General features: G+C 38.3%; 2 protein-coding genes across 2 annotated transcripts; one reads left to right on the top strand and one right to left on the bottom strand.

Annotated features, from left to right (window-relative positions):
• The first annotated feature begins 1,808 nt into the window (after nt 1-1,808).
• Nucleotides 1,809-5,701, top strand: LOC117166382 (uncharacterized). Its single transcript, XM_076627059.1, has 3 exons — nt 1,809-2,058; nt 2,729-3,257; nt 3,712-5,701. Exons 1-3 carry the CDS (start codon nt 1,809-1,811, stop codon nt 5,699-5,701), a joined length of 2,769 nt encoding a protein of 922 aa, XP_076483174.1.
• Nucleotides 5,702-7,625: 1,924 nt separating this feature from the next.
• On the bottom strand, nt 7,626-15,633 carry Gsc (goosecoid homeobox). The gene is made up of 3 exons (XM_033350048.2): nt 15,144-15,633; nt 13,434-13,723; nt 7,626-7,841 (listed from the first exon to the last, which is right to left on the bottom strand). Exons 1-3 carry the CDS (start codon nt 15,631-15,633, stop codon nt 7,626-7,628), a joined length of 996 nt encoding a protein of 331 aa, XP_033205939.1.
• Nucleotides 15,634-20,679: the final 5,046 nt, after the last annotated feature.

Below are 20,679 nucleotides of genomic sequence, written 5' to 3'. Positions count from 1 at the left end.
AATTTCAACGACCGAGTTATCTTGATCTTTGATTTGCTCGGCGAAACTTCGCTCCACTGTGGAACCTTGCGGGGATCAGGCCGATTTCAGCTTCAAATTCACTTTGACTTCGACTGCTGCTCGCATTCCCACGGGATACATCGGTGGACCCGTTCGAACCTCTTCTTCTCGTTTTACTAGAAAAATCGAGCAAACGACACTCTGCTCCATTTTCGTTATCTCGATAGATAGATAGCCGTTAAAGAATATATCTAGCTGCACTTAAAGTTCGAGAAGACCCCTCCATTTCGACGCTCTGTGTATACGTGTCATTTAGCCAGAGATATATTTTTAGTAATTCTATTGATAATTCTTATGTAGTTATGATTATTTTACTTTTTGCTTAGAAATAAAATATTTTGGTTTTGTCTCAAATCTCCTATCAAATTCCGTAAATTGATTCGATTGATTCGATTGCGACTTATTAGATTTTGTTATATTGTAAATAACCTTCTTCGATATTTTATATTATTTTCGCTTTTTCAGTAGAAAAAGGCGAGTTAATTTCATCATTCATCAATAATTTGTTTAGATAGAAATTTCCTGCTTTGTTAATATAGTCAATTATATTCATATTAAAAATATATTATATTATATCGTAATATTTGCCAAGATTAATTAGTTCAAACTTCTTTGTAAATATGTTTATGCAGCAGCGTATTTGGTAAATAATAAAATATCTTATTGTAACGTTTTTTAACGGGCAATGTAAATTTATAGCTCGTTGATATCACGAAACGGTAGTAACTTTTGTTTCTAATTATTAATTGTTACTTATAAGCGGAAGTGTATATCTATTCACATATATTTTGAAGTACAAATGTTTTTATTTAAATGACGGAAATATGTTTCGAAACATTTGCAACAAGAATTATTTGTGGTCAATGCATGAGCAGGGCTCTTAAATAATGATCAGAATATTACCCGAAAAGTAAGGTTTCACGTTATTTCTATCGTGTGCCGGCGTAATTTTATAAACACTTTGAAAATTTTGTGTCACGGTCTGGCTTCGCGCGCTGAGATTGCTTGCCATTTTAAGGTTTCGTCTACTACGGAGGAAAATAATTACAAAATCACAGAACGGAACACTTTAAATCTTTCGTCAGCCCTTTTGAGAAGCTGCATTTATTCAGCTTCCCCGGTTGGCTCCGACGTTCCCAAATAGCTATTCATATTTCGGGAAGTATATTTAAGCGGGAAAAAATGTTTAAGCGCGACGCAATTCCTTCGTTATTAAATAGACTCGCAGAATGCAAGAGAGACAATAAAGCATTTTTATTACAGTGTTTTTTCCTCTTCCTATTTTCATCTCCGCTTGCATGTCCATCCGTGTCGAATCGATTGACATATAGAACAAAATTATTTTTCAATTTTTCGCATCGAAAATACTTTTCGATGACAAATTCAAATTCCACGAGAAAAACGTATGTCACGTGTATAGTCGATTCCGCTTATCACTTGTCAGGTTATATCAAAATTTTCTATCGAATCATGGTTAAATCATTTACAAAGATGTAAAAAATGACATAAAAAGAGCTTCAGAATGATCCTTTAATCTTATAAACTAAATTATCGTGAAATATTATCCTGATGTTAATGCTAGTTAAAAATGAGTTGACTTAATTTGCTTGAGATACAATATCTACAAATTCGGTAAAATCGTGTTAAATTGTCAAGTGAAAAATTAAAAGGCGCAAAAGTTGGAAAGTTAAAGTGCGAGAGTTAATAATTCGTCGATAGAGAAGTAAATAAGAAGAAATCGAGGGAAAATGGCCGAGATTGAACCAACCGATGAAGATACTACGACCGAATATCTCGATGACACTACAGACATGGAGGTTACGGAGGATACAGAGGGTACAGAAGATACAGAGCGGGAAGGAAAAGACGAAGAAACCGTAACCGAGGAAGAAACAATAAAGGAAGAAGAGGACGAAGATGTCGTAGAATATGAAGATGCATCCACAAAAGTTAGAAAGAAACACGGGAAGAAGAAACTGAAAAGTTGGATGGAACGATGTATGAGAGAGAAATGGAAATGCGACGTGCCGCTTTGGCAACTTTACATGAAAACGTAAGAAATGCTGAAGCAGCCACGTATTTTTTATATGCTTAATGTTTCGTGTGACCAGTTTCACAATTTTCTCAGATTCGTAGAAGACTACAAGCAACGAGAGAAGGATGATATTTTTAAACATAGAAAACCTGCTGATCTTCGAAAATTTCCTCGTGTTCAATCGTCGGAAGATCTGCCTACCCATTACAAGTGTTTACCACTTAACGTTTTCCAGCTGAAGGATCAATCGAAATTGCCTGACAAATTAGATCGATCGAAGATGATACGAATCTGGAAGAACATGCGTACAAACATACCTGTTAGTAAATAATCGAAGTGTAATTTATAACATGAATTACATAGAGATATTTGAGACAAATTGGGCATATTTTGTCAACGATAATTAGTAATGATCTTATGGGATGAAAATCAATTACAGTGGTCTTGCTCCAGGCAATTATATCACCCATGCAAGACTATTTTTATATATTTTTTATTAAAATCTTAATGTTCAAATTAGGTATTGTATCTTGAATTTTTATTTAAAATTACACTTCGTTTGCATATGTAGAACATTCCCAAAATAACGAATAACTAAAAATAAATTATACAGAAATATTCCAATATAAAAAGATCCTCAATTACGAGTACTTCATCAGGTACACTTCTCCAAATCCGACACAGCGGTAGAGCCACAGATATCAAAGACCGATGACGATAGATGGCCAGGAATGTGGCCGTGCACGACGAGAGACATGGCAAAAGAATTGCTGGAGAGACGAAGGCAGAAGCGAATGAAACGAAAAGATCTGTTTCCCTGCGATCCGGACTATATACGCGATGGTTTTCAAGATCCGAACAACGATTATTCCGATCGTAAGGAATTAGGTCATGCTCGAATCCCACAATCTTGTCCCCTACCAACCAAGGAGATGCTAGTCGATCGTGCTGCTGGTGAACAGCACGGTTTAGTAGACGGTGATTACATCATTTTCGAGTTACCCTCGAAAGCTCGGGGAACCAGGATCTACGCAGATGTATGTCTTCGGGGGTTGAAGGGTATGCATTTGCCAGAATTGGGAGTTCTACGAGCGCGCAAAAGGACGTGGAAGTTCTGCTTTTATCAGGCGATCGTTGCTCTTCTAGCTAAGACACAACTGAGGTATCTGTTGAACACATCTCATAAAGCTTAAAGTTTTTGAAGAATTTGCACTTTTGAGATTTAGGATCTTTTGTTTTCTTTCCTATTAGATGAATCGTAGAATTGTATTATAAAAAGATTGAAAAGATTTGTGTGAATGTCTGATTAATTTTTTGATAGAAGATTAATAACGTAAATTGTATTTGGAATAATTAGAGGTTTAGAGATTTCTTTTTTCTTTTTATTTTTGTTGGATGAAATTGGAAAGTTCTGTGCGAATATTTTATCAATCGATAAAAGATTCGTAATATGAAGTTTATATAGAATAATCAGAAGTATTTCTACGACAAGAGAAATATTATACAGTAGAACTGTTTCGTATAGGGTATTGTACCTTTAATCTTTCACGCATTAAATCACGTAAATTATAAATTGTCCCTCTATAACATGTAACGAATAGATGTATTTCTATAAGATACAAGTATGCCTGGAGCGCGAACATCGATTATGTGTACGATCACGCGTGGTTGCTGTACACCCACATGGGTATGATCAATATCAAGGACAAGCAAAGGCTAGACGATATCGTCGTGTACAACTACAAATACAGCATCGAAGTAAGATTGATTCAAGAATTAAACGACGTTCCAATCGTCACTGATATTCCATGGGATTACGAGGAAAGGAACATGCGACGAAAAATGATCCTGGAACGAAAGGAGCTGATGAACGTTAAACTGGAAATCGGTTCCGAGAAAATAACCGATGAACAAATAGCGCCAGTTCACAGAGGCATCAAGAGAGTGCAGGAGTGGTTCGACAAACTTAAAGTACGTTATCGTAACTGTATATTCCGCACCACCCGATTCTCCGTAGCATTTTGGAAAGACAATCTATTCTGGTACTTATACAATCCATATCGATGCGACGAATTCGGCTATTGGGACGATAACGGATATGCTTGCATCTTGAAGTTTTGCTCCAAAGAATCTCTTACAAGGCATCTGATGATTCTTCTATTAAGAGCTTACGTTTATACTACTCCAAAACCGAGCAAAGAGGAACTAGAAAAGAAACCAGAAACTGATACACCAGTAGCAGAAACTGAGCAACCAGTAACTGCAGAAGATCTTGAAGCTACGGAACCATCACTAACCATGGAACAGGCAGAAACTGCAACAGAATCGGGCGTTTCGGAAGAACCCAACGTCGAACGGCAAGCAAGTGGTCCGAACGAATCGGTTCGTACACAGCCATCAGGAATAAGCTATTGGAAGGAAGCGGGCGCTGCACAGCAACCAGAAACAGCCGAAGAAGAGGCAGAAGAAAAATTCTTCACGATCCAAATTTTCCACGTGTCCCATCTCTGCTGCCAAATTCACAATCTTAAATTGCTTCAACGAGGTGCACCAAAGCCACCTAAACGCTACGTGAAGAAGAAGACCATCGACGATTGTCCTTTCGATCCTCTAGACATGAGAGACCCGTGCACGATCGAGCAAGAGGAAGGTGACCTCAAGGAATCGATCGAAAAACCAACATGGCTGAAACTGTACAAGATCACTTGGACAAAATCACTAGCTGTTCCTCAGAAGAAAAAGGGCAGCAAGGAACTCGGCCTAGGGAAGATGCGCTGGCATCAATACGTCGTAGAAGAATCAAACAAATTATTTTCTTTATGGGGTGAGATTCATATCACGGATGGTATGTTCGAGAGAGAAAACCGCGGGATGCAAACGTACGCTTGTTACGTGGTTTGCGCTGGTATGACAAGAATTATGGCGCCTGAGTATTGGAGTTCGAAGACACTGGACGTGATTGTTATGTGCGGAGACAGATATTACACGCATAGTAAATTAGAAGCAGAATTTAAATCCACAAAAAATGAGTATAGTCACGTGAATTGTTGGAACAGATATTTGATGAGTCATTTTAAGATCGGCGAGACGATGTTCGAAGCAAAGGTTCTGCCAGCGATTTGTGGTAGATTGTACGCGAAATCTGGCAAGTATTTATGGCAATCTTTAGAACAGATGTTCCTCAAGTATAAATTTGGTATTTTAACGTGCGAAAGCTCCTGTTTAGGCGTGTTTAAATTTTGTGGCGCTTATTATATGTGTGACGTTAACTCCTTGGGCCCGCCGTTGTTTTCGTACGGAGAGGGAGCAGTTTATCTGTTAAGAGCCACGTATTTTTTGAAATTCATCACGGTTCTAGTGTTGACGATCGGTTCACCGGAATGCAGTCAGTTTGCTCTGAACCCTATCGAAATATTGAAGGTCGTCGATGTAGGTCCTTCTGTGTTTCCTGTTGGAAGAGCTGAGAAGAAGGATAGAGCTAAGAGAGGTACCAAAGTCGAGTGCCCGTACGACGAGGAGAAGAAAAAACAGATGAAAAAGTGGAAGCATAAGAGAGCGGAAACCGCACGAACTATCGATAAATTGTGCTGTAAAGGTGGAGGATGATCGTTAGATTCTTGTTTAATTCCTTTTGTAAAATTTAAATTGTTCATATGTAATACCTACATGCAGTCTAGTTCGAACTCTACTTTAGTATTTTTTAGTCTCGTTTTAGTCTTTAGAATGTGACTTATTTCGATAAAGGTTTTTAGTTTTATTGAAATTATTGTATTTATGTAATCTTCATTTGAGAAGATTAATAAAGGGATTATCGTATGTTGTGAATATGTTAAATGAAATTTTTATAAATTAGTAATTTTATGTATTTACTAATTGAATGATAAATCATGGTAAAACAAATCTTCAATCGTTTTGTTATCATAGTGGACTGTAACGAAAAGATGTACTTCAAAAGATATTCCCAAGCTTCATTCAGCTTGTATTTAAGTATCTCATTGTAGCTTAGTATCTTTATTTATATCAAAATAAATCTACTCTATTCCATCGAATATTTGTTAAGTATCGAAACTTTCTAACCAAATCATTTTATCTATACTCTAAATTAAAAGATATAAAAAATCTGCAATAGTGATGGGAGGATTAGCTAAGCACTCGATCAACAATATCTTTATCGAATTCGAAGGAAATTATCAAGAGAGAAAAGGAAAAGATTCGTCGGTTTCGAATAAAAGGAAGAAAGAAAGGGTGAGAATCTTTCGAACAGAAGAGTGAAAATAAAAGAAACCGTGCTTAAGTCGATCGTCTTTACGTCTCAGTGTAGCAACGGCGCGGAACCTATTAAAGTTGTACCGCAAGAGAACGTCTTAGTTCTTGGTCGCCCTCGGGATTTATGTACTTACCCCGAACTTGGCTGGAACTTTCCTCTAGCGGCGAAACTTACTGTGTCCAGGAAACGGCGCTACAACCGCACAGGGCTAACTGCTGTTTCACTTCTATCGCACAATACTAATAATATAATCGTCAAGGCACGTAGAACTAAATTCCAACTACAACGCCAGAGAAACTACTCAGCGATTCTAATCACTGATCCATAGTGTAATGTGGAAATCATGCTAGACACATTCCTGCGTAATTGATCACGGAATGAAGAAGCAGGGAATACTTCTTTAAAGAATCTAATTTTCCACCGTCGTTTAATCGGTTTCGAAAGTATTTGTAAAGTTATTTGTAAAACTTATGCACACACACAAAAAAAAAGAAAATAAAGTAAATTGATAATTTTAAGACGGACATTAAGTCATCGTGTGTAAAATGGACATTAGTCGTCAAAGGTTTTTGATAATCTATCTCGATTATAAGATATTATTTTTATGATATAATTTTTTGATTATTAATTAAGATTCTTCATGATTTTTCCAGATATTAGAAGTTTCTATATCCACTGACAATCTACTTTGTTTCTAGAATATTCTTTTTACAATAGACTTTGCTGGAAGAATTTCTTTGGTATTGAATTTTCTCAGACACCGATATTCTTTTTGATTTTCCAAAGACTTTCGTATCTTAATGATTTTCTTGATCTTACTTTTAAATTTTGTTCATATCCTGAATCAATTCTAATGTTTCAATTCTCATGGAAATTGGTTCCATTACGAGATAGCATTCTCTTAAATCATATTCTTCTTTCATTCTTCGATCATCGATACCTTTTCGTATCGTGTTATTCTCTTTACGAGCTCTCTAAAAATTTTACTTTCCAAAGCAAGAACAACCACTCAAGTGAAAATAAAATGCCATCTGACTTTCGTGACTTTCTTGAATCAATAATTTATTTCACTACCTATTATACACATCGATAGGCTATATGTACAAACATATTTACATCCTAATTCGGTATTTACACGTGTCCCTTGTATAGGGGTCTGCAGGAAAAACCTGTATGTTTCGAATCTTTTCGACCGTCGGCGAAATAAAAAGAGAAAGGGAAACGAAAAGAAATAGGAAAAAAGTTTTACAATCGATATTTTGACTACGCCACTTCGAGATCCGAGCTGTCGGTGTCCTGTTCGTGTTGTTGCTGTTGCTGTTGCTGTCTGGTCAACGTCAAATGTTCGGCTACTTTGACCGCAGGCGTTGAAACGTTGTCATCGGCACGCTGGCGTTGCTCCAGTTGAAGTTTCCGCATACGTTCCTGTTCTTCCCGTTTCTGTTTACGCCACTTGGCACGTCGGTTCTTGAACCACACCTGGAATAGGAAATGTTTGATGAGGGTGGCTCATCGTGCCCTAGGCGGCCGCGTTTATTTTCTACGAGTTCTCAGACAGGGAAAACGATGTTTCCTTGCGTTATGAAAACGCTTGAAATGGAATCGAGGCGTGTAAGGTTTAAATACTTCCTTCCTTTTCAATTTCTTTTTTTAGGGGACGAGGTTACGTCTTTTTTTATTGTTAATGATTGTTTTATAATAGCTGAAAATATTCGATATTTCGTATTTCATCGATAGAGACCATTCTTGAAATATAGCGCATTTTCTGTGTATTAAGATCAATTACGATATTCACTGGTAAATTGCAATATGGTAGGTGGATGTTTTGTGGCGATTATTACATAAATTAATTTTCTGAATTGTTTAAACGTGGATTGTAAAGAAGCAGTATTGCAAGTATTAATGACGATGTTAAATAATTATGACTTTTAATATTCGAAAGCTACAGCTATGTAATAACAAATGTTAGTAAAATATTTATATTTGAAAATATATAATAATCTGACAATGACTTACTGTTATGAAACCGCAAGGAAAAATCTAATAAATATCTAACACAAGAAATTGGTTGATTGCTCAATTGATGTTTGGTTAACGATATATCAATACTATACGCAAAATGACGGTGGATTCTCCGGGAAAAAATGTATTAAATAATTTAACGTAACGAAATAGTTTTTCTTTTAACAATACATTTATTATAAAGTTCCTGTTGAGATAATATGTATACCTATAGATTTTTGAAAGAGAGGGTGTTATATAATCGCCTTGTTTAAATAGTTTAAATCCTCTAATTATTTTGTGCGATATATTAACATTCGTCGATTGATTACTATAATTACATTCCAGTCGAAGCGTTTCGTTCATTCCCCGGTATATTCGCTACCACTGTATCGTAAAATTACTAAACAGACCTCAATTTCAACCCATGGCAGGTAGAACGTTTAATTGATAACCTCGTTCACCTGCGAGTCAGTGTATCTCATCGAGAAGACTGTTAACGAGGCAAGGGAGCCATCGAAGATCAAAAGGCTTCATCCCACATTCGAAATCAGCATTTGTTCATCACGCTTGTCCGACTCGATTTAAACGAAACGCCCAACAATCGACCTCTCTCTCTCTCTCTCTCTTTCGTTCTTTCTATCTTTCTCTCTCGTTTGTTACCGATAGGATGCTTCATCGTTTCCAATATCGCACTGATCCTGGCTCTTAGCCGTTGAATTATACAATAATCACACACCTCAGTATTCTATCCGTTTCAAACGTATTTCCCTCCGATATTTCGTGATATTTATTTATGCAAAACATTCTTTCTCCGTATTGCGTGTATCAACTTGTTAAATTTTCCTCAATACCTCGATCTAAATACACGGTAGTTTTTATCAGTCGACGCATCGATAAAATTTCAATCTGAGATTATCCATCGAATTTCAAATTTCACTCAACTTTACACGAATACTTAGGTATCGGCGCTTTTACGTCTCTGCTGTTATAACATGTCCGTCGTTCGTGTTTCTGTTGATGCAATCACGAAGATAGGAAAAGACCGTCGCACGGGTAAACAATCGTGCTTCTTTTCAAACAGAGAGAGGACACAGCGTAGTGCTTTAGGGCCTTCGTTCTCTCGAGCTGTTTCAAGTCATTCCTTTATTTCCCCGTTCTCCTTCGTTTCCCTCGCCTTCGTTTTTTCTCTCTCATTTTGAAAGTCGTCTTTCTACTAATTCTGTACAAACACCAAAACTCTTGCCTCGATGCGGCAGGTGCGCTGCAGGTATATCTTGTTTCAAAGTCTTCGAAGACTCTCGAGACAAGAGGTTTCCTTTGGCAAAGCCGACGACGCGGGTGGTCTCTGTTGGTCTACGATAAGTGTGAATGACTTTGGGATTGTACGACTGTTCGAACAAATTGCACCGCCACGAGTAAAAGACATTCCTTGATTCTTCTCGTATTCCATTATCGTGTGATCGCGATAATTCTTGCGTGCCGAATTTATCTTTAGCATTGTTAGGCAAACTTTCGTGTTTACAGATTTAGATAGGAAATTATTCAATCGAAATTCACTTCTTGAAAACCATTATTAGACAATAATTAGACAGCTGAGACTAAAGGCAATAATTAAAGAAATAGCATAGTGGTGTTTTAAACAAAATTATTATTTTTAACAATTAGGATTTTTATCTTTATTTTCAATGTCCATTAATATTCTTCGAGAAAAAAGATTTTCTTTGACTATTCATACATATATATATATGTCGGGTTTACATTAGAATTAGGGTTAGGGGCGTGAAACGAATCTTCGTTTGCGTTACACGTTGTCGTTATGCAATAGAGAAGACATTGACTAGTGCAAATACGATTATTATAGAACCGGACAAGTAACCGTGGTAGTTAGGTACTCGAGGAGCTAATGACAATGATCCTAGGTTCAATAACGAATCCGCGGTCGTCGGGATGATAGATGAACGTACTCACAAAATCTAAGTCGGACGCGTAATATTCACTGATCATAAAGGGCTACTCTTTTCATCGATGAGATCGCGAGCGAGAGTGACTTTCACGTCCCGATATTGCCACAGAGGAAAACTATATTGGGGTGTGTCTAAGGACACGAGATCATCGGATTCGTCGAGAACAGCCTTCGTTCAGAAAGTAAGGGAAATTGGCGTTGCTGCTAATTGGTCAATCTCCATACCGGTGGTTAGAAAAAGATGCTAGCCGCCTTCGAGGGAAAGTTGCTAGTGGGAGACGCCACTCGTTGAAAAATAGATCTCCCCTATTTTCCCGTAGTTGGGACAAAGACTGTTTGTCTGTTTGAAAGATTTTAGTTGACTAAATCTTAAGATTTATAACGGGCCCTCGAGCTAACTGAACATGTACTGCGGAGACGCATCGACATCTGGCAATCATCTTACTCGAAGAATGGGGTCTGCGTGTGGCGAGCCACGGGACAGAGACCGTTGGAATGTTTACTGTCGCGTGTCGCCACGAATATTTCTTTTAAGGAGAGCTATAGAATTACTCCATACCTTTGTTAGACAAAGCGTTCATCCCGTGACCGCGGCTACGTTCGGCGACTGACTGTCGCCTCGAGCCCAAGCTCATTATCACAACTCTCGAACAATTGCAATCGGATTGAATAACTATAATTGTTCAATTACAGCTATAGTAGACTCTAGGTTACAATGTTGCGGGATTATCCAAAATTCGAAAGGCTCCGGTGTTCTTTCATCTCCGACATATATATATCGTATTTTCGTAGTTCATGTAATAATTTAAGAATTATAGAAACTTTTTTTATTATTTAATACAAAAATTTAATACAAATTCTTATATTTAATTTCTATATATTATTAGATTTTTGTATCAATTTCTTCTTCTCAAGGTGTCCGATCCTCGAAAAGGAGCAAACTGCAAGTGAGCAACGATCCTCCTCTTAAATAGAGCAACAATAACACGGCAGAAAAGGGTTCCTTCGGCAATCCAGTCTCAATGACACGGTCCTAAATCCTTCGAAACATCCTCGTCGACGATACACGATCCATCCATTGACCGAACAAAACCGATTTTAATTTCGAAAAATGGCAATATGGCTGGAGAACCACTATGTGCGATGTTTAATTAATAAGGAAAAAACATTCGTCCGATGAAATGCCGGCGGACAATAAATCCGTTCGATTAATTATAAAGTTACCTCGTGACGAATTAACGATTACACGCGTTGTAAATCTTTACGACGTTAAATATAACGTGTTATAAATTCTACGCCCCTTCTCCGCGTTTTGTATGCTTGTGCATGCGTGTATGTGTGACACATGCATAGCAGGGCATATATATAATTGAAGTAAACACATTATCGGCAAAGCTTTTAATCTACCATGCAACTTGTTGGCCCGAGTCAAACGACGACCGATAAATACCGGTCGCAAATAATTTTAATGATCGCATTAAAGAATTATGGAGTTATGGTTGTCGGTGCATTAAGGCGACAAACAACAGGGCCCATCGAGAACTTCCAGACCGGAAAGTGGAGGCATTTTGTCATCGGTACAAATTATGCGTACAAGGGAAAGTTTGCCGACAATCCGAATGGTCAATGTTTGTCAGGCGAAAATATTCACTCAGGTTTAAGATAGTAATTTGTCGGTTTAGGCTGCTACCAATTATCATCCGTTGCAAAATCCTCATGATGCTATCGACTTCCCCCTTTAAATATAAAACAAGAAAAAAAAAATAGTAAGGAAAATTGAAAAAGCGAAAGATAACTGTGTTATTGAGGACATGGTTTTATTATTTGTAGCGAAAGTAGTTAGCAGAGTTTAATTTTACCACGTGTCAGTTATATTTCGATTCACTGATTATTAGATTATTAATTATTATTACTATTATTTCAGATCTTTAAAAAATCATTTAATTTCGAGTACAACGTCTTATTTAACCTTTTTAGTGCCGACCGAAAGAATTGTACCTAAACGAAGAATACCGAACCAACTTGATGTAATTTGGTACGGTTTGAGAAAAAAATCATAAAAAGAAGAAAGAATGATTTTTAAAAATTCAAAACGGTACATATTACGAAACAAAGGGAGAATAAGTTAATGCCAATTATATTTCAATATTTGTTCAAAATCATACTAATAATACTTATTCAAAATCATTAGGAAATATGGAAAAATCAGTTCTCTTTTATAAACAATATTTACAAATAAGAAGAATCATCGTTTGGCTATAGTTCGATGTAGAACACGTAGTATAAAGCATAAATATCGCATTCTCAATTATTTGTAATAAAATTTCTTATATCAAAACACAAAATTGCTCCAAAACAAGTGAACTAGTATAACATTACTAAAATGACATTCTAATATTATTATAAACATTTATAGTTCATATATCCGGCTATTGGGAACGTGTAATATTTATTTATTATTATTTGCGCAAATAATTTACTTAGCATTGATGGTTACTGACGTATACATCATGCTTTATTACATAGATTATTGTACAAACTGTGCGTGATCTTCGTACAAACGTTTTATTTTCGCCCTGTCGATGCAAGATTATTCTGCTCTAAGATGAGATATTCTGTTATAAGCAGTGTTATCTAAAATCCGTGATTACAGTCTCAAGCAAATCTCCCGTGCCGAATTTTATTTTATGGCACTAGCGTATACACAGTTTCGGTATCAACCATCGCAGAATATAACAAAGAGTTTAAAGCCGTAAATAATTGTTTCAATTTGTGGAACATCTCACATAGGACTTCTGCAGAAATATTCAACCATTTATAACGTTTTATAAATTTATTTTGAGATAAAGTTCTTTCGTGTTGCGAATAGTAAAGCGCCATCGCATACGCAACGATATATCGTCGTTGGCACTTTTTGCAGGTGTTGCTAATAACGATGTATCGTTGTTCGTCACTAAAAGGGTTAATCTGTAATCTATTAAATAGGAAAAGACCACCCAATTCGCCAATATTCAATACTTCGGGTTGCCGATATCTTCAGCGTAATGATATCTCTTAATTTCTAAATTCACGAAGGATGTTTGATTTCTTTTCTCAAAACTCACCTCGATTCTCTCTTCCTTGAGATCGACCTGAAGCGCTAGCTGTTCTCTCAAGATCACGTCAGGGTAATGTGTCTTGTCGAAGGTGGCTTCCAATTGTTCTAGCTGTTCCTCCGTGAATATCGTCCTATGGCGACGCTTCCTCTTCGCCATGGGTCCTACCGCCGCGGCGTTTGGATTTATTTGATAGGGATGAGCTGCGTGATAGAAGGCCGGTTGACCGTGAAGCGAAACGCCGGCAGCTGCCATTGCTGCCACGTAGCCGCCGGAGTATAAAGTAGGATATGCTGCGGCTGAAACGAAAGAAAACAATCTTCAGATACTAAATTAATTTCGCTATCCATATTCTATAAAATAATTCCTCGAAATACTGCTTGTGAAAAACATAAAAGGGAAAGAAAAGGTTAAATTAAGAATTAAGAGAAGAAGATTAATCGGAAAGCGAAAAGTACACGTTCATAATCGACGATTATAAAATTGTACTAATGCCTCTGAAGAATTTCCAGCCCTATACTACACGATGAAGGAACAAAAAATACTCGTAGACCCCAGCCCCAAGGGATGTTTTGGTTTAAAATCTGGAAGAAAGCTGCTTAGAGGCGACGTCTCCGCATAAAAATGTGCGAAGGGCGAATTTATGCTTTCAACCGGCGTTACTCGCGTTCTCTGTTTCTTCCTTCTTCTTCCATTCAACGAGCCTGGTTGCATACTTTTTCCTTCTCGTTTTTCAATCTTCCGGCACCGGGATTGCAAGCAGCTAAATCGTTCGTGCGTGATCGAAACGGATTGCGGATTTCAGCTCGCGCATCCCCAATCTGCGGCGAGGTTCTTGCGGGTGAAATACTTAAAGCCCTGGGGGGCATAAAGGAAATTTTCGTTGCAAGAAGCGTCGGCCCACCCGAGGATTTACGCCTTCTTTCATTTTTCCGCTACGAGACGCTTTCCTCGACGTAATATATGCGAAACCGCGGGGCAAGCTATTTGCAAATTAACGCCACGCTCTTCCATGTAGGTGTCTCATTGCGATATATTCGAATTTCAACAGCAAAGCTGGTTTCTTTAAAAATAACAGGCGGATGAATCATTGAGTAACTAAGAATTGTTTTTTCCGATAATTCACTCTAATCGTTAAACAAACGTAAAAATCGCTTTCTGCAATGATTAATTGTAATCCTGAAGCTTGGGTATTGTTAACGTCCGTTATATCTTAAACATATAAACACCTCTTTCTAGAATAGAATTCAATTCTAGTCTTACAAATGGATAATACTATAATATTCATGCATGTATATTCTTAGATTCCTCCGTAAGTAAAATTCTATAATACGTATTAATGGATTCCATAATTGCTTTTCATATTGGAAGAACGTGCAATTCCCTGATTTCCTAGTTGGAAAATCTTAAAGTTTAAAAACCTTAAATTCTTTTATTTCTTCATTCCTTTAACATCGAATTCCTGTACACTAATCGTAACATTCGTCATTACCCACCGGCGTTCATAGAAGAACCATAAGTTTTATCTTCGCCTATATATAACAATAAACTACATATAACAATCTAATATCAAAGATATTCCTTTATATTATTATTATCTAATTCCCCAATTTTTGTGAAATAAATCATTTCATCGAAACTATTCCACGCTTAGTTCAATCGATAATTCCATTGAGAATATTTCATAGCGAAAATAGTTAATTTAATAAAGGAACATACCAAACAAGTCGGCAGACGTAAACGCGAGATGATGGATCTGTTGTTGAAGAGGATGCATGGCCCTCGATGGCGATCCCACGACCTCCGGGTTTTGAATAATGGATCCGAGGCCGCTGGTGCTGGTGGGAGTTATGTTTCCGATAGGTCTAGGTGCTAAGATATTCTCGATGGTGAAGGCGGACGTGGGAGAGGACATAGTTGCCGAGGAACTCGGTCTGGAAACCTCGCGTGGTCTGAATCGCGCCTCGTCGGAGCTCAATGGACTCCTGGAAAACGTTCTGTCTCGTCCATCGATGTCGTGTCGCCTTACAGTCACATTGTTCTGCTCGTCGTTGTTCTTCAGCTTAAGTTGCAAGCTCTCTGGCGAATAATTGTAGAGATATCGATGACCGTAGCCGGATATTCCGGGACCATCTTGAAGAGGACTCGACGGCTCCGTCATCGGAGAACGCGATCTGGGCGAATCACTCGCATAGGTACTTTCTACCATGTTACAGGAGTCTTATCGTTGTGAATTGAAATTCTTTCACTGTTACTTTATTCTTGACAATTATTCGAAGATTATTTCGATGACTATTGATTTTAAAATTCGACCACGTTTAATGGTTATCGATTTGAAATTGTCGATCACGAGGATTAGTATCGTTAGAACGGGAACAAAGACATTCCTTATTCGCGGATATACGTATTTTATATACACTGAGCTTTAATTTAGTACGTTTGCAAACGGTAGAAAAATTTCTTTTAATTGATGTGACGTAGCGCCTTTTCACGATTAAGCGTTCGTTATTTAGGATACGTACGGAGGATCACATATCAAGAACACCGGTGAAAAATCGCCTGTACGGTACGAAACATTCAAGTCTTTGATATTACAAGATCCTTCGAGATCCGCTTTTGTCTCATCACAGAAGAATCACCAAACTCACTGTCTTCTATTCCGTCCACTTAGATTTCCAAAAATCTATCACAATCTCGAGCGAATTCTTTGCTTATTGTACTAAAATCGAGTCGGTCACTTCATCGTTTGTTTACGAAGGGATAAAAGAATTCAAATCGACGTTAAAATAATAAGGTCCAAGTCGAGCGAATATGTACGCGAAAACGAGGCCCTGCCGGCGGATCGGGGAGGCCACGAGGACGAAATCAATCCGACGCGCGTGGAGAAGCCCAGATGTGCAGCGACTGACACCGATGATAAGGGATATGCCAACGACTGGTCTAGCTTCGTGTACGCGTTGACCTCTGAGGGTGCGCTTAGATTCGTCGGCATCTATGGGTACGGGTGGCCACCCCCGTGTGAGTGACATAGGGACAGAGCGACACCCTCGAATATACCCAGGCGAAGTTTTGCCGACACTGGAACAGGGGCGTGGCTCACCCTAGGCTCCATCCACTTTTCCACCACCCTTCCGCCTCTCGACATCCCCTGCACGGCGGTGATGTCGCGGAGATGCAGAGGGATGAACGGGGGAGGCTTGAAGCAGGAAGCTGAACAGAGAAAGAGACATAGAGGAGACGCGAACGCAAACGGTGGCACCGAAACGATGGTTTCCCGGAGGATACAGGCGGAGGTGCGATCTCCTGACGACAGTACGATGATTTGAGGGGTGGTTGTTGAAAAAGTGGGGGAAGGAACGTCGGACGGCCCGGCAGAATGCCCTTTCAACCCCGTCGACGCGCGTCGGGGCTTCGACGGTGCATTGGGTGGAGAAAAGAGAGGTTTTCACACCGGTGGAAATGGTGGAAGAAACGTATTTACAACGGATAATCACGACGTGTCTCGCGTATTACAGAGCTTTCCGAGTTTACATTGCGAATCGTATTCGCGAATTAATCATGCTGCCGGAAGTGTTTGGGTTCGAACCAGGTCCTCCGTACCGATCGAATTCGCTCGGCTATTGTTTCTGAAAATAATTTCACGTTTCCCCCGTCGCTGGTATTCGTAACCACCGGGGATTACTGTTCGGATGTTTCGTGCCTCTTTGTACCGTGTCTCTTCGCCGTTCGTGAATTCCGTCGCGGTATTCGCCAAAGTACGGACACCTTTTAACGAAGATCAACGGGCTTTTCGTATAGCGTATTCGAGTATTATATTTATATGGCGGACTGATATGATCATAGTGGTGCAAGTCTTGCGAGTCTTGCGAATTGAAATTTAGTCGCGCATCTCAACTTTTACGAGTATCATCCTTTTGCTCTCATAGTTAATTAAGTTGTAACTTTACTCGTTATAACGTTATAAGTTATAACGTACTCGTACTCGTTACAGTTGTGAGACATTTTCGTGAATTACCAGCGTACGATGTATTCTTATAATTCGACTATCGATGTTCATACATTTTTATAAATATAATAGCTAAAGAAACGCAACGTAAATTTGTTTCATCTACTGAATATTACGATGAATGTTCTACTTCGAATGTTTTACACATTTTTGCACGTTGTACGCATTCTGTAGACTTTTACATGCTCAAATTTCACGAAAATTGAATAAACGTACGCTACATAGTCTACTTATAATAGATAAACGTAAAGTGTTCGCTGTTATACGAAAAATAATTGAGCTGATTTATGCCGTTATGAGTCCCATGCCGCCATATATGAAACGCAATCGGTTGGTAAATTAAAATTGCGAAATACGAAAATAAGTAAAACATTTTTAATCTACGTTATAACGCATTATAACTGGCGTATTATGGGTATCACGTTCGCGATATAGAATCGTTTGCATTGCATCGGATGAAACGCAGATTTTCTCGGAAGCGTGCGCGCACGTGCTTGATTGATTCACAGATTGAAACTGGCAAGCTGGCCCGTTCTACACCGTGTATAACTGAAACAATTTTTTCATAATACCTATTGTTCAGATTTGAGGATATTATGATTTTGATGTGTGGATTACATCGAGCTTTCGAATTATCGGAAGGGAATTCGATGCCACCGACGTGCTCTCGTCCGTTAATTTGCATAAACAACGAAATATGCGAGATTCGAATTAGTAATACATTAGTAATACATCTGTGACAGAGTGCAACGTTAAACTTGTATAAATTTCAAAATTCTCTAACATCTAACGCATGATAATTACGAATAGTATTACTAAACGAGACAAACGAAACAAGAATACTAACAATTCTGTTCATTATTGGTACTTACACGTGTTAAAGCACCGATATTGAGATATTCAATAGGTGTTTGGACGGTGTAGTATTACCAATCTGTTTTTCGCTCCTCATAAATGACAAATATTTTAAACTTTCGGAAATTATCAATTTAGAGATATTAAATCTTCGTGAAAGCTCTAAATATATGAGTTTGTCACAAAGAAAGTTCGATTCATTGGCTATTTACATAGCTAGTACAAAATGTATAAAATATAATTGTCATGCTAAATAAGAGTTCTCCCTTGCAGAAACTCACGTGCCATCGGTAAAGACGATACGATCAAAGTTGTAGCAGAAAACGAACCACTGTTCTTCTATCATGAAATATGATGAATTATCTAACCATATTTGTAGGTACGGATCGTGGGCAAAATTTCATCACAAAGCCATCCATTTGCCTCGTACCGAGCATCACAGGATCTCGTCGACTACCCACATAATGCCAACTACATACGATATACCCTTCATACGAGTATGTTAGAAAGCATATACCATGACCATCTCTCCCTTTAGAAAATCGTTGATCCGGCAGATCTGTTCAATTATTCAAATCCCGCCCAATGCGTCCGTATTAATAACATAAAACCGTTGTAATGTGCATTGACTGTCGTCGTTATTGTTGTCAGCAGCGGTACGGTGGGGAGGATCGTGACACGATACGTGGAGAACCGAGCGTGAAAAGGTTTTTCATAGGTTCGCGCACGTACCCCGGACATTGTCGAGTATATCCCCCTTGGCCACCTCTTCTTCCCCCATAGGTAGTATAGTAAAATCCCGTGCGTGCACGCTTAAATCCCGAAGTCCACAGCGAAATCTCTGCCAACCTTAATCCTAATCCGTACGTTAATCGTGGCCCGATCCATGGGACGTAGGATCTCATGGTCTCGTACACCGTGTACTCACCGGTTTACCAATACATCGTTCCGATTTCCAGGAGATACACGCTCTGTGAAATATCAGCGTCTATGATGCTCCAGTGAAGACGATCCCTTTGTACGGCGGAGTCGTGAATTTCATTAGCACCGTGGCGAATAGATACACCAGTGCCAGTTTCGATTCATCTAACTCGATGTGCAGGTATTCGTATGCAAATCGAACAACCACCGATGGCTTAGAAAGTGATTTGGTTTACCAGTTTCGACGACTTTGGCCTTCCAGGCTGTAGAAAGATGGCAAAGCGAGAAACTGAGGATGGCTAAAAGCTGTCTTCTTGTTCTTTTCTTTTTTTAAGAATAGAGGAAGGTGTGAAAACTCGTTCAAATGAATACTAAACGTTGTCTCTTACGATGGGCTGACAAATGCACTGCGATTCGGGGTTGGTTTGGAGAAGAGGACACGTTGGATTTGGAGAGTTTAGAACGCGATTCGGACGACATACGAGCTCCGCGCGGACCAATGGCTGATGCCTGCCTATGCGAATCAGGATTATCCTTCCTGCCGGATTATCGATTCTTTCCGAGGAGACCAGATTTTCTGGGAATCGAACGCAGCGTGGATCATTTGTGTTTCAATTGTGTTTTTCTGCTCAATGTTATTCTGTAAACGTGAAATTTGGAAACGGCAAGATTTATTCTTGGTTTCATTTCAATGTTGATTTCAAGATGCTATAGTCAAGCCGCGAACTCATTTCAAAATATAAAGTAGTTGTGCATTATTCTTTAATAGTTCAAGTAATATGACGAATCGTTCGTTTAATGTTTTTTTGATTTTTATACGAAGTTCAAAATATCGGGATTACCATTCATGGAAAAATTAAGAAATCTACTTCAATCGTCAGAATTTAATCTTTTGCATTTGTCTTATCAAATTTTTCCGCTTGCATCTGGTAAACGTGCACTGCCGCTCAAAATTTCGAGATCGTTCAACCTAACGATTAGATTTATCAGGAAAATGATAAGATTTGTATTTTTATTACATTATTAATTTAATATCTCTCGTACCTCGGTATCTCTCATTAGATATTATTTTGTCATAATATTTACATTACTTATTTACGCTAAAAAACTAGAATTTTGATTCATCGTTGCATAAAACAATCCTTTGTTTTTCTAATCCAAATCAAGTTCGTACTAGAAACTATGCTTCTTATCCTATTACCAGTTCTCCATTTTCATCTCGTGACTCGATAGTGTACACTAAATCGACTGTACAAGTAATAAGATTCGACAAAAATCTTCTAATAAACTTACTAGACACAGTAAAAAAGGAGAAGCCCATTATCTCTTCTGCTGTCTTCTTTCATAAACCGTAAAAGTTTGATTTCTAAACTTTTGAGCGGTGGTATATCTCGAGCGAAGCCTGCGCTATGCCATTATGTCTTTGAATCTCCAATTTCGACGGCTATGGGCTTCGTTTCTTATTTACAGTGA

This window comes from Bombus vancouverensis, chromosome 2 (assembly GCF_051014615.1).
Source record: "Bombus vancouverensis nearcticus chromosome 2, iyBomVanc1_principal, whole genome shotgun sequence".
NCBI classification, from domain to species: Eukaryota; Metazoa; Arthropoda; class Insecta; order Hymenoptera; family Apidae; genus Bombus; species Bombus vancouverensis.
This window is presented reverse-complemented; position numbering and strand designations above follow the sequence as displayed.

Excerpts from the sequence above, each read along its gene's own strand:
- Gsc (XM_033350048.2), bottom strand. The coding sequence starts at position 15,633 with ATGGTAGAAAGTACCTATGCGAGTGATTCGCCCAGATCGCGTTCTCCG. Across the intron at positions 13,724-15,143 it reads TACGTCTGCCGACTTGTTTG|CCGCAGCATATCCTACTTTA; the intron begins GTATGTTCCTTT and ends CTTTCGTTTCAG. Across the intron at positions 7,842-13,433 it reads TCAAGGAAGAGAGAATCGAG|GTGTGGTTCAAGAACCGACG; the intron begins GTGAGTTTTGAG and ends TTCCTATTCCAG.
- LOC117166382 (XM_076627059.1), top strand. The coding sequence starts at position 1,809 with ATGGCCGAGATTGAACCAACCGATGAAGATACTACGACCGAATATCTC. Across the intron at positions 2,059-2,728 it reads GAAAAGTTGGATGGAACGAT|ATCCTCAATTACGAGTACTT; the intron begins GTATGAGAGAGA and ends CAATATAAAAAG. Across the intron at positions 3,258-3,711 it reads CTAGCTAAGACACAACTGAG|ATACAAGTATGCCTGGAGCG; the intron begins GTATCTGTTGAA and ends TATTTCTATAAG.